At 32.3% G+C, this 13,070-nt stretch overlaps 3 protein-coding genes across 5 annotated transcripts; 2 read left to right on the top strand and 1 right to left on the bottom strand.

The window, feature by feature from the left end:
• Positions 1 to 378: 378 nt before the first annotated feature.
• LOC116844612 (lysoplasmalogenase-like protein TMEM86A) lies at positions 379 to 5,252 on the bottom strand. Its single transcript, XM_032816395.1, has 6 exons — positions 5,092 to 5,252; positions 2,763 to 2,926; positions 2,465 to 2,658; positions 2,222 to 2,337; positions 1,804 to 1,914; positions 379 to 1,730 (listed from the first exon to the last, which is right to left on the bottom strand). Exons 1-6 carry the CDS (start codon positions 5,110 to 5,112, stop codon positions 1,626 to 1,628), a joined length of 711 nt encoding a protein of 236 aa, XP_032672286.1. The 5' UTR covers positions 5,113 to 5,252; the 3' UTR covers positions 379 to 1,625.
• A 2,243-nt stretch (positions 5,253 to 7,495) lies between these two features.
• LOC116844676 (peroxisomal membrane protein PEX16) lies at positions 7,496 to 9,267 on the top strand. The gene is made up of 5 exons (XM_032816541.1): positions 7,496 to 7,762; positions 7,839 to 8,085; positions 8,184 to 8,460; positions 8,587 to 8,690; positions 8,769 to 9,267. The coding sequence occupies exons 1-5, from the start codon at positions 7,636 to 7,638 to the stop codon at positions 9,016 to 9,018; spliced, it is 1,005 nt and encodes a 334-aa protein (XP_032672432.1). The 5' UTR covers positions 7,496 to 7,635; the 3' UTR covers positions 9,019 to 9,267.
• A 41-nt stretch (positions 9,268 to 9,308) lies between these two features.
• On the top strand, positions 9,309 to 12,971 carry LOC116844674 (phenoloxidase-activating factor 2-like). Of its 3 annotated transcripts, XM_032816538.1 has the most exons (8): positions 9,309 to 9,412; positions 9,525 to 9,593; positions 9,800 to 10,249; positions 10,455 to 10,543; positions 10,917 to 11,149; positions 11,404 to 11,640; positions 11,933 to 12,131; positions 12,643 to 12,971. In XM_032816538.1, exons 3-8 carry the CDS (start codon positions 10,123 to 10,125, stop codon positions 12,796 to 12,798), a joined length of 1,041 nt encoding a protein of 346 aa, XP_032672429.1. In that variant the 5' UTR covers positions 9,309 to 9,412; positions 9,525 to 9,593; positions 9,800 to 10,122; the 3' UTR covers positions 12,799 to 12,971. The 3 variants fall into 3 exon arrangements, with proteins under 3 accessions (XP_032672429.1, XP_032672430.1, XP_032672431.1); XM_032816539.1 differs by lacking the exon at positions 9,309 to 9,412 and having other exon boundaries at positions 9,425 to 9,993; positions 10,074 to 10,249; XM_032816540.1 differs by lacking the exon at positions 9,309 to 9,412 and having other exon boundaries at positions 9,425 to 10,198.
• Positions 12,972 to 13,070: the final 99 nt, after the last annotated feature.

The following is a 13,070-nucleotide window of genomic DNA, read 5'->3' as shown; positions in this document are numbered from 1 at the left end:
TTTATTAATATTTGGATTCTTGTAATATCAGTTTCACAGAGAATTTTGGAGAACTTTATTTTATTATAATCAAAGATCACAACCAATTCTAAATTTGCAAATTGACTAATGCACAATAAATATAATTTTCTATGGTCCTATGATTGGCCAGGATGCAAAATTATCATTTTTTTTCTTGAAATTTTTTAAAGTAACTGGCAAAATTGATTAAAATATAAAGAGCTTAGCCAATTCGCAAAATGATTGGATTCCAACTTTGGTCATAACATATTAATATATGGAAACTTATAAATTTTGTTACTTATAAATCTCCATATATTAACATATTACTAAATATGTCATATATGGGAATGTAAATAAAATTTAATTAGACGTCAATTGAATCTTTTGTAAACCATATTTCAGCTATGGCATCATATATATGTGTATATATATGTAGTTGTCCAATTTTTGTTTGCCAAAGAAAACGGCAGTGTTAACAATTCATGTTAGAATAAAGATACAAGCCGTATCACATAACATGATGATATACAGACTGCGTTCGCTTTGGGCGCTTACGCGCTGTAAGCGTCATTCTATCTTTATTACTCATTACATGCAGGAAGAAGACAGAATGACGCTTACAGCGCATAAGCGCCCAAAGCGAACGCAGCCACAGTAACATACAACACACATCAATATAAAGAATTTATCTATAGTATAATCTGTAGCTATAGTATAACAGATCATTTCTAAAATGATAATTTTAGAGTGTGTAATAACATTGACGATGATGAATAGATTACTTATGTAATATACGCGTACAAGAATATTTTCCTTTACAACAGTATACATATTACATATAATATTTACGTTATTCGCAACGTATATCGCAAATAGGCTATTGCATTTTGGCTTGAGTATGTAAACAAGAAATAACTTTTTATAATCTTAAATGCAACACTATATACGTGTAACAAATATTTAACACTAACAATTTAGTATATCTGTTCTCTTTACATTTAAAGAAATTTTGATTATAAAATAGTTCTAACACATTACTACAGTTCCCCTACTTTAATAAAGACAACATTACGTGTCAAAAAATTTTCGCTAAGAGTCAAATAAAAATTAACTATTACAATTTATTCTTGACATCTTTTTATCTTGATATTAAGTGTTCACTTCGTGTAAACTTCCCTCTATCTCTTGTGAAGCAACTAATTGGTCTTTCCTATTAAAATATTCTTTTATTATGTTTATCTGCACGTCGTTTTTAAATCTTTCTAAAAAGACAAACAAAAAATAGAAAATCACAAATATAGTTAGTATGAAGTCTCTATAATCGATATACTACATAGTATAGTATAGTATAGTTTGTACCATATTAATGATACAACAAAATATATGTATATATAAGTCTCTCTACAGTCAAAGGTACATCTTACTGCTCTAAATCCTTTTGAGCTTCTTTAATCGATATTATGGCTACGAAGTATTCAACATGCCTAAGATATATTATCACAACGATTTCCCACGGAAAATTATGCACAAGTTTAAAGCGGATAGGTCCCCTTTCGAATCCACTTTGTATCTATGCAAATGCATTTTCGTCGATAGATAAATAACAACTAAGCGTAGACATTTCAGCCTTTACTGGCAGGTACTCTGTTATTACTATTGTTTTTCGAGTCCACCGCGCTCAATGCAATGCCTAATTGCGCTGCGTAATACGTCAGCATAATAGACACCTGCAATATAAAGATCAAAGATTAATACGTTTGTTGATGTAAACTAGCGATTATACATTTATGATATGCGTACTTGCGCGTATGGTAATGGAGTGTGGAAGTGGTGAAACCCGAGCAAAGTATCAGATATAACGAAGCAAATACTTCCGATACAACTGCATAATTTAGTCCATGTCCATAATTCCTAAAAATACAATTACCTAATTGGTATGGTATTAAATGATAATTAATAGATATAGTTGATTATTGTATGATACGTTGTTAAGTACACATAGCAATTAGATTGCTGTTCATCATTTCATCATTTAATCGCAAAATATGAACTATCAGGGAAGTGTATAACATTTCAACGAAATAAAAGTGATAAAATATTAAGATATAAAAGATAAGATATTAAGATATAAAATATTAAGATATAAAAGATAAGATATTAAGATATAAAATTCGAGCATTATTCACATAGTTGGTATATCGTCATGTTTTAAATTTACCCCGAAGAATTGTACTCGTGATATCGCCCTCCATGCCATAGTAGTAATTAATACTGTATAAATTGGTACTCCTATCGCTAAAACACCGCTCAGTCCGGGCAATAAAGTATATGTGACTAGAAAATACAGATATCATCAGTTATTGATAACGATCAATTAATATTCAATAACGATTTGATAAAGATTATTAATATAATACTAATCAGTGCAAAAAATATTGAATAAATATTTGTTGAATCTCACCAACAGAACTAAGCATGTACAGTACCGCGCCCAGTTTTAAATTGAGAGGTTTGAATTCAAATGCGATTATATACATGATTTGCGCTATGGCAAACATGCACATCCCCGCGGTGAAACCATTAGGCCATACTAAAAATGCATCACCTATGCAACTAAATACTAATCCCGTTAATATGCGTCTGGAAAAAGTGTATCTGCAAAGAAATGAATTTTATATTAGTAATGCTAAACCAGAAAATCAATTCAGAGTTTATTTGTAGATTTATTTTATACATAGCTGAAAATTGTATTCACTTACTCTTTAGACAAACTGATACCATGTAATAAGACGAAAAAAATAAGGCTTATTATTGGTAAACATTTTAAACAAGCCGTCAACACGGATGGCTGTTCAGCAAGTAATACAAAATATACGGACACACTTTTAAAAAACGGCACCAATTTTGGTCCAATACATTTTATCTGAAATGTAACAGATAAGTTTTGTAAGCTTTTGTAGGCTTGTAGTATCACGCTGATAAGGAAAAAAACGATGATAAAAAAGTGCTTGAAATTAAATATACAACTTATCAATGTAAAATAACGATTATACGCGAGACATTTACAAAGTAAATTTGCTTGCATATTAATATCGATTTAATCGTATATTAGCACATATAATGCGTGATTTTTTAGCAAAAACAATTATTCAGGCTTAACACTGTAAGACAATTAAACTGAAAATAGTTTAAATATTTTTAAAGATATGATATCTAAAGATATGATATCTAAAGATATCTAAAGATATCATACAGAATAAACATCTTTTATTAAGTGTTTTCTACTACCCACACAAAACAAATATCTATGAGATGTATTTTGGATGTTTGTTCTGTATGGGTATTAATTGTACTTTAATGATTATATTTTAATCATTAAAAAAATAATAATAATAATTTATAGTTAAAATAGAATTCTTTTACTTCTAAATATTCTCAAATTCTTTACAAAATATCGTATATATATATATATATATATATATATATATATATATATATATATATATATATATAATATATATAATAAAATGACCAGATTGGCATAAAGTGGCCATTCAATATTAGACTGTTGTGTATCTTGATAGTACCAGTGTTAGATAATGTACTATCATGCAACTAGCTGGAGGTCAATGATTAAGCATTAGGTCAATGATTAAACATTAGGTTAATGAAGATTTAGTGACAGATTTCTCTTACGCTATTATTATCAAAAATTGAAAACAACTTCAAACTAAATATGAAAACAAATTGTTTAAATTTTAAAAATTTAAAGTTTAAATATATTTTATTATCTTATATATATTTAAGTACAAACATATATACATATGCTAATATATTTGTTATATATATTATATATATATATATATATATAATATATATAACAAATATATTAGCATATGTATATATGTTTGTACTTAAATATATATAAGATAATAAAATATATTTAAACTTTAAATTTTTTAAATTTACACAATTTGTTTTCACATTTAGTTTCAAGTTGTTTTCAGTCTTTGATAATAATAGCGTAAGAGAGATCTGTTTGTCACTAAATCTTCATTAACCTAATGTTTAATCATTGACCTAATGCTTAATCATTGACTTAATGCTTAATCATTGACCTCCAGCTAGTTGCATGATAGTACATTATCTAACACTGGTACTATCAAGATACACAACAGTCTAATATTGAGTGGCCACTTTATGCCAATCTGGTCATTTCTCTAATAGCACACTATTACAATAACAACTACATTAGATCTTTTAAGGAATTTCAAACAGAATCTACATAATGCAAAAGTCTTTATATTCTACTATCCAATTTATAAGTACCCATTATTCATGTCTATATCTCAGCATATTATTTAATAAATGTCTTTTTATAATTATCTAATGTTTGTATATGTTCATCTAATCATATAAAATGTTGAAAAATATTTTGTGACATTAAAGAAAACAAAAAATTTTAAATTACAAAGAAATACATGAATTAAATTTTATTTGTCATAATTCTTACAATAGTTTAAATGTAATTATATATTATGAAAATATGTATATAAATTGAAAAATTGCATATAATATTGAAATCTTTTTTTATGTATGACTACAGAAGTGGTATTAAGTATTTTCTTTTCTTCGAACCTTACTAAAAATATAAAATTTTCAAATTAAACATTGAGTAAATACATATAGGCAGTACAGTTGCTATTTTAAATCTTCATCAAAAGCTACATTTTTTATGAGAAAATTGTTTTCCGAATATTATATAAGCTGTCTAATAATTTCTTGATATTTTTTATACAATTTTTAATTTTTTATGTACAACAAAATACTTATGTAAATCGAATATTCGATAATTTTTAAATAAATTCAGCTGGTTGTTTGAATGCATATGTCAAAGTATAGCGCGAATGTGCGATTCATATAGAAAACAAAGGAAGCGTTTCCTGAATCGAATGAATAGAAAGGAAATGCAGTGATGGAGTTGAGGCGATACGGTTCGATTTAACAAAGAATGAAACTGAGAAAAAAACGTAAAAACGAGAAGACAAGTCACTAAATAAAACCACTACGATTTCGTTCATTTCTTACCACTTGTGTAGGCGATGACATTTTTAGTCGTACCACACCGGCAAACAAAACCAACAGTAGCAGTACCCTATAACAACGAACCAACCAACCGACTGATCGACCGTAACAGACTGAATGCTATCGCTTGCAAGCGAGCCCGCTTATTTATACATTTTCCGATCTTTCGCTACACCATGCGCGTGCGCGCACGTCACTCTGGAAGATATCGCTCGTTATTGTCAGTGTGGCCAAATGAACGTTAATTGATATGTGAGCGCAATTATTGTTTTCCTGTTAGCTACACTGAGATGAATACAAACCATGCGAAAACAAATTTTTATAAGCGAATACAAATTTTAATGAGTCATGTAAAAAGAAATGAAAAAGAACGCAGTAGCGCCGTAGTTAATATGGCGTGCAGCATTTTTTCAAATTTTCTTTCAGATAGCGTAATTATACATATATACGTGTCTTTTATAAAGAAAAAACTTATAAAATTATTTCCATGTTTTAATATATACATTTACACCTATATAGATATTTACCTTATAGATATACACCTTATTATAGATATTTTAAATTACTATATTTTAAATTACTTTTTTAGATTTATTTGTCACCCTTTGATAACAAATTCAAATTTTGCGGGTAACGTCATCTCCATTAAGCCCGTATCAGACTACCGACTGCACAGGCCGACCCGACTGCCAACTACGACTGTCGACTCTCAATAGACCAATCATAGTGAGGCGTCGACTGACTGGATCGGTCGACACGCATTTAGACTTCAATCTATTTTTCGAGTCGGCGACTCGAGTCGTAGCCAATCATATAGTAGTTCGTATGATAACGCAACTATTTTTTTCTTTCTTCTAATATTTTGAGATTTCTTAAAAGAAAGTTTTATATTTCTTGACATATATGCCATTATTTTACTATCACACAGAACTTATGGCTCCTGCACACAGGACGCGGTAATGCTTGCCGCGCGGCGGAAGTTCGCGCGACAACCAATCAATATGCTGCTTTCCGTAATAACCTTCTAGCTCTTATGGAAAAACAACATATTGATTGGCTGTCGCGCGGATTTCCGCCGCGCGGCAAGCATTACCGCGTCCTGTGTGCAGGAGCCATTACTACACCTATTATAGATCGGGACGGGTGCATCCCGATTGACCATGGTACGATTGGACACAACCAACCGATGAAAAGAATTATGTAGTGAATTACTAGGTCGAACCAATCATTACAATCTGTGTCCAATCGTATCGTGGTCAATCGGGTCCCACCCGATCGGGACTAATCCGTTAACTTATACAAGAACTGTAAAAAAATTGACCAATCATAGTCAAATTATAGAAGAATAATCGACTATGATTGGTCAATTTTTTACGGTTCCGGCATAAGTTAACGGATTACGATCATTATAAACAGGGATATTGAAACAATTGACCAGAGGCCTGTTCTTTATAGCTGCACTGCTGAACTGGTGTAATATATTGAAGTAAGACAAATATACGTTTTCTTACTCTAACTTATTGCACTAGTTCAGCAGTGCAGCTACAAAGAACAGACTTCATGTGTTATTTGAATGCCCGTTCTATACTAAAGAATCTGATTTGCTGCGGATTGGTTTGGTCCGCGCAGGCGTCGGTTGGCCTGTGGAATCATGGCAGATTGCATTTAGTGACTCGGAGGAAGCCTTTTTGCTCGTGGATCGTTTCCTAAAGGGACGTTTACATTGGAAGTAAGCAGTAAGAAGTAGGAAGTAAAAATAAGAAATTGACCAATCATAGTTGATTATTCTTCTCACATTTGACTGTGGTTGGTCAACTTCTTACTTTTACTTCCTACTTCTTGCTATTTACTTCCAATGTAGACGTCCCTTAAGAAGTATTCACAGATCTCTCTGAGTTTCTCGGAGCCATTTACCTTTTGGATTTTTACGGTCAATGGACTTAGTTCCACGACCAGTAAACAACAACGACCATCACAAACCAGCCTTTATTCTTCTAAAACCTATATCACACTACCGATTGCAAAGATCGATCCAAGGGTACGTTCAGATTCCCTACCCGGGTGCACCTAATACTAGAAGTGCTATAGTATATGTAACATATACTATAGTGTTTCTAGTAATAGAGTGCACCCGGGTAGGGAATCTGAACGCACCCCAAGGTCGATTCTCTTTATAAACCAATCACAATGATAGGATCAGTTAGCATTTAACTGTAATTGGTCTATAAAGAGAGTCGGCAGTCGGGTCAGTCTTTGCAGTCGGTAGTATGATACGGGAATTTAAGAAGTGCTTAAAATTTATTGGGTTTCCTATCTATGAGTGATTTTGTTTATGGTTCCATCCAGGACTTGTAGAATCCCATCTAGAGAAAAATATTTTATAGCTCACAAAATTGACAAGAACATCTATGTTACCAGATGCTGCATGGATTTACCTCCAAGCCAGGAAATAGGTAGATGACAAGAACATCTGTAATGAATAGAGTTGTACATTCATCACATTCACTCTGTGACATTTAAAGGGAATCTAAAAAAATTTTTAACACAATGGCGAATTCTCTTAAATCTAAGATTGATAGACTATTTGCGGCTTATAAAAAGCGGATTGTAGAAAATCCTCAGCTGGTATCGGAAGTTGAAGTTGCGGTCAAATGGTTGTCTTACTTCAGTGTTGGTTAGAAAAAATGACCTTATATTTTACTGCAATTTTTCTTTTGGCAAATATAGTCTTAAACATAATCTCTTTGCAGGACATTTTAATAATTCAAATTTGGCCTTGGAAATTATTTATTCCATGCCAAATTTAATTATGTTATCCAATGATATGCTTATGTATCATAGCAGTAGCCCGCATCCAAAAATACCACAGTATGAATCAAAAGTTAAAATTTGGTTGACTGTGCTAGAATATACACAGACTTTATTAGAGGTAACAGGCAAAAAGTTAGGAGGAGAAATGGGAAGATGGATAATTATTGCAGTTGTACAGTTTTCCAAGTATGTGTGTATCTAGTGTATCTTGCGACTATATATATATATGTTTATATATATAAAATATCAAGTTATATTTATATAATTAATTTTTTTCCTTTTAGAGCTATATTGCGACTTTTATTGATTTATGTATATAAGGAACGTATAACAAAGAATCCTTCAGTGCCACCACTTAACAGAAAAATCTTTAATAAAGCCAGTGGTAACTTACAATCAAAGGAAGGATTTAGGTTAAAAAGATCTGGTGTTGTAGTTAGAGCTATAAAATATGCAGAACCTGTACAATTACGGACCTGGAAAGCTCTGCCTTCTGATACAGATGAGAATCAAAACTTTAGTAAAAACTATTTGTCTGATATAAATCTTAAGCTAGCTGAGGTTTGTTGAAATATGTTTTATAGTATGCTTTATGTGTAAGTGAATATTTATCATTAGTGTTTGATACAGAGAAGCAAAAATCTTATAATTCACCTAGAAATCTCTAACAAAATGTATATTTTCTAGAGTCTTTATGTGATAAAACCATTGATTTATCTTGGATGTATATCTGTTACTAGTCAACATCATTGGCAACCATGGATATTATCACTTCTTGTTGATTCAACTAGGTTAGCAATGTATTATACATAATTATTAAATTATCTGTATGATTTTTATGTTACTAATTTATCACTGTTTTTGTATAGCTTATATACCTTTGCGCGTTGCTCTCAGAGTACAGTATTTAGCAAAGAGGAGAATGTTGAACTTATAAGTCGAAAGATAAGTTTGCTGTTATACATCCTGAAATCGCCGTTTTACGAGAAGTATGGCCGTGCCAAGATAAATGCGTTGCTCGACAGGATATCTGCCTCTGTGCCTCTCACTAATTTATTAGTGAATTCTCTTAAGAGAAACTTGGAGTATATTAATAGTATGTATTTTTATACGTCGTAAATAATCCTATTACAAGTGAGCTTTGTACATTTGGGACTTACAAAGTGATCTCAGTGCGCGATTACAAAAAGTGCTAACATAATCCTGTACATTCCTAATACACAAATAATGGCAAAGGTAACGTATATAAAAATCAATGTAATATTTTTATATCTTGTATTATATCTTTGAAGGTGGAGAAAATTCAATACTTTATTGTTTATTATTATTACTATTATTCTCTTAAGTTTTAGAAATAAATTATGTGAAGAGAAGCAAGAAAAATAATGACCTTTCCTCTCGAACAGTGTCGATCACTGTCTCTTCTGTTTAACCCGTTAACGAACAGCGTTTTCAATATTTCTTCAATGTTTCGGATGTATTAATAGATTTCTGGACGAGTTGTCTACTGAAGGTTTGTCCTCCGATTCGCATCGCTCATGTAATGTTTATACGTATCAGATACGGTTACAGAGACAATTTGCGACTCTGTCACTTGTAACACTGCCGACGTTCTTTGCTAACAGATTTTGATACACAATGTTGAATACGCTGAATGTAACCAGCGATGCGTGATTCATGATCTGCTCGCACCGGTGAGTCTTAATTATTGACCTTCGCCGCGTATTTTCCGATGAGACAGGGACGACCTTGTTCCTTCTCCATGCCGGTTGAATGCGCGCGGTTATTTCGACCTGGGAAATACCGGCGCACGTGCTGCGATTTGTTGTACATATATGCGCGCAATTATAATTATCGGAAGTAATTTTCTGTTCTTTTCTTTTTGCTCACATTGCGCCAGATATTTTACACGTGTTGGCCACCGCGCATAACACCGCCAGCAGCGGCACGGCCACGGTGTCGTTACCGAGGCGTTTTTAACGCGCCGTAAAAGGTCATGCCATTATATTCCCATCCGGCAGGATGCGCAAGCTAATATGCTTCTCCTAAAGTTACGAACAACGGAAACGGTCTATCGCACTGCAGCGCATCGATGTATTTATGAATATATATATATATGAATGTGCGTAAAAACCCGCACGCGCTCCGTGAACGATTTATTTGGATGTCGGTAGTGTCCCACTCACAACGGCATCTTCCTCGTTGGATTCTCGAATCTTTGAGATGAATAAAATCCTACTGTACTTGCTGCCGCTGTGCGAGCTGCTGCAACGAAGTAACGCCTATCCGCAAACAGACGGTATCATTTTTGATTCTACGACTAGTTCTACGACTGCTACAATGGCAACAAGTACATATTACATTAAATATACACTTGTTATAGGATAACATTATATATTTTAAGGATAAGATGCGAAAGTGAGCTAATATTACATTACCTAATATATAAGACATATTATCATTTAAAAAGAAACAAAATTAATACAATACATTTCATTCAGTTTGTATTATTTCGCTAACGTTTTCGAAATATTTCATTCTTGCTGTTTTTTTAGCTACTTCCACAAATCAGCAATGCTTGTGTATTCCTAGAATCAGTTGTTCCAGCGGCGGTGGCGGCATTGATATCAGAATTGTTAATACGGTAGTATAATTTTATTTATAATTTAACAAAAGTTAAAATATATTTTGAGAGATATATAATTCTTTCACAAAAAAGTGTGCATCCATGCACAGTTATGATCAAAGAACTTTCCAGACTATCCTGAATTAATATTTTTTTAAATTGTAGATTATTTTAAAAAGTTGTACAAAGAAAAATTTTCTTTAATCCATATTTTCAAAATATTATATATCACAAAACTATGGAAAAAAATATTTAACATGTATATCTGTTATTTTTCTGTTTATTAGAATGATTCGAAAGTAGATCCTTTAATTATCAGTTATTAATTTTAATTAAATAAGCTATTAATTTATTTTACTATAAAGATTTATATATGTATATATATATATAGGGAAATACTTGTTCCCCTGGATATGTATATTGCTGTTCTGGCGGTTCGAATGGTGGTAATTCTTGCGGCATCAGAAAAATTCCACCCTCGTCGCATCCAGTGGGGCAAGCTGCGTATGGTGCATATCCATGGCAAGTGGCTATTTTAGCCAACGATAACAACTACATTGGAGGTGGAGTGCTAATCAGTCCAACGCACGTTCTGACTGTCGCTCATAAAGTGGCGAATTATGTGTAAGCATTATAGTTTAAAAATATGTATCATAAGATTATTTCTTATATTTCATATTTTAAATCTTATATTGTAGAGATATTTTCATTTTTGTGCGGCATAAATTCGCGAAAGAATAATTATCAAAGCATAATTATATTCTAATATCATATATCTCTCTCTGTATCTTAGGAAAAACGGACATTGGTTCTTTCTTTTTCAAGATACAAATATATATATATTTTAATTCGTCATTCTTTTATGATTCATCGAAAAGGTGTTGCGGAAACAGTATCAAAGCAAGGCTAGGTGAGTGGGACGCTCAATCTACCACCGAACCTGATCCGTACGTGGATATCTCCGTGTCGAGAGTTACTCTGCATCCTCAGTATAACTCGCAAAATCTGCAGAACGACATAGCGGTGCTCAAATTGAGTTCGGCCGCTCCAATCTCAACCAGTCCCAACATTAACACCGCTTGTTTACCGTCCGCTGAACCTGCACCAGGAACGAGGTATACATAATTAACGCATTCGGTATTTAGACGAAATGCAATTTAAAACAGTTTGCAATCCTCTGTCCATTTGATCTCTAAAAATGTAACGGCAAATATGTTGAAATATTTAGTATTTAATATTTAATATTTAGTATGAAATATTTAATATTTAGTATTATTTTGTATCTCTGAATATTTAATACGTGTCAAAATATTGGGAATTATTCTAATTTTGTAATAAGTATTACGATGTATACCTCGATAAACGATTCCATGACTGACGTTATGTTTCGATGTTAATATCTTTTAGATGTTGGGTGTCGGGTTGGGGAAAGGACGCCTTTGGACCTAACGGGAAGTATCAGAGCAAACTGAAGGAAGTGGATGTACCCGTGTTGGCTCGAGCGAATTGCCAAAATGATCTTCGGAGTACAAGACTCGGCCAGTTCTTCGTTCTGGACAACAGCTTTATGTGCGCTGGAGGGGAAGCAGGCAAAGATGCGTGCACTGTAAGAAAATACGATACATTGGCTGTCTCGTAAATATAAGTACTCAACATAATCGGGAACGTCGAGTCGTTTAAATTTAATTTAGCGTTTATTTGTTAAGGCTCCTAGGGACTCGTATCGTCCATCTTTTTTTAACGAAGAAGCGAGGAATATATTAACAATTCTTGCGAAATATTTCGAGATAAAAAGATATATTTACAAAATGACACTTGCAATCGATTTAGCACATCTCTAAAATATTCCGAAAACTTTCCTTTTGCTCTAACAATCAATAAATAACTAAAATTAACGTGACATACAACCTTCTTTTTTAACTTAATTTCCTCATTATTTTGTCATATTAATTTTGCGATTTGTGAATATATCTTTTTATCTCGACGTATTTTGCAAGAATTTTTAGCATACGTTTTCTCGCTTTTGACGTCATTAAAAAAAAATAGCCGATGCGAGTACACGGGAATCTTTAATTGCGAAGCTGCAGTAAGAGTCACTATGAATTTTTTTTTTGAAGGGCGACGGAGGTTCACCGCTGGTATGTTCGAATAACGGACCGTTCCAAATCGTCGGATTGGTGACATGGGGTATTGGCTGCGCAGGTGCAGGAATACCTGGTGTGTACACCAACGTGTTCAACTTTCTCTCTTGGATCATGCAACAAATGACATAGCTTATGGAATAACAGTTTGATGCCATTTTACTTATTTAATAGCTTCTGTTAGATTTAAATTTTGTATTCATCAAATGTGAGATTATTCTTTGTATTCATCGTAAAATATAGCATTTAATATGTATCATAGAAATAAAATAAATAGATTATATATAGCACAAATGTTATCGCGAAGTTTATGTTCTTCCTGTATCACTTTTACATCAGAATTTATAATTTCATATCAATAATTTATTTCAAAGAAAAAGAAAACATTGAATTATAAAGTCAGT

This window comes from Odontomachus brunneus, unplaced genomic scaffold (genome assembly GCF_010583005.1).
Source record: "Odontomachus brunneus isolate Ranch 3 - 2012 unplaced genomic scaffold, Obru_v1 Obru_scaffold_044, whole genome shotgun sequence".
NCBI classification, from domain to species: Eukaryota; Metazoa; Arthropoda; class Insecta; order Hymenoptera; family Formicidae; genus Odontomachus; species Odontomachus brunneus.
The sequence above is the reverse complement of the archived record's forward strand: the minus strand, read 5'-3'. Positions and strand labels throughout refer to the sequence as shown.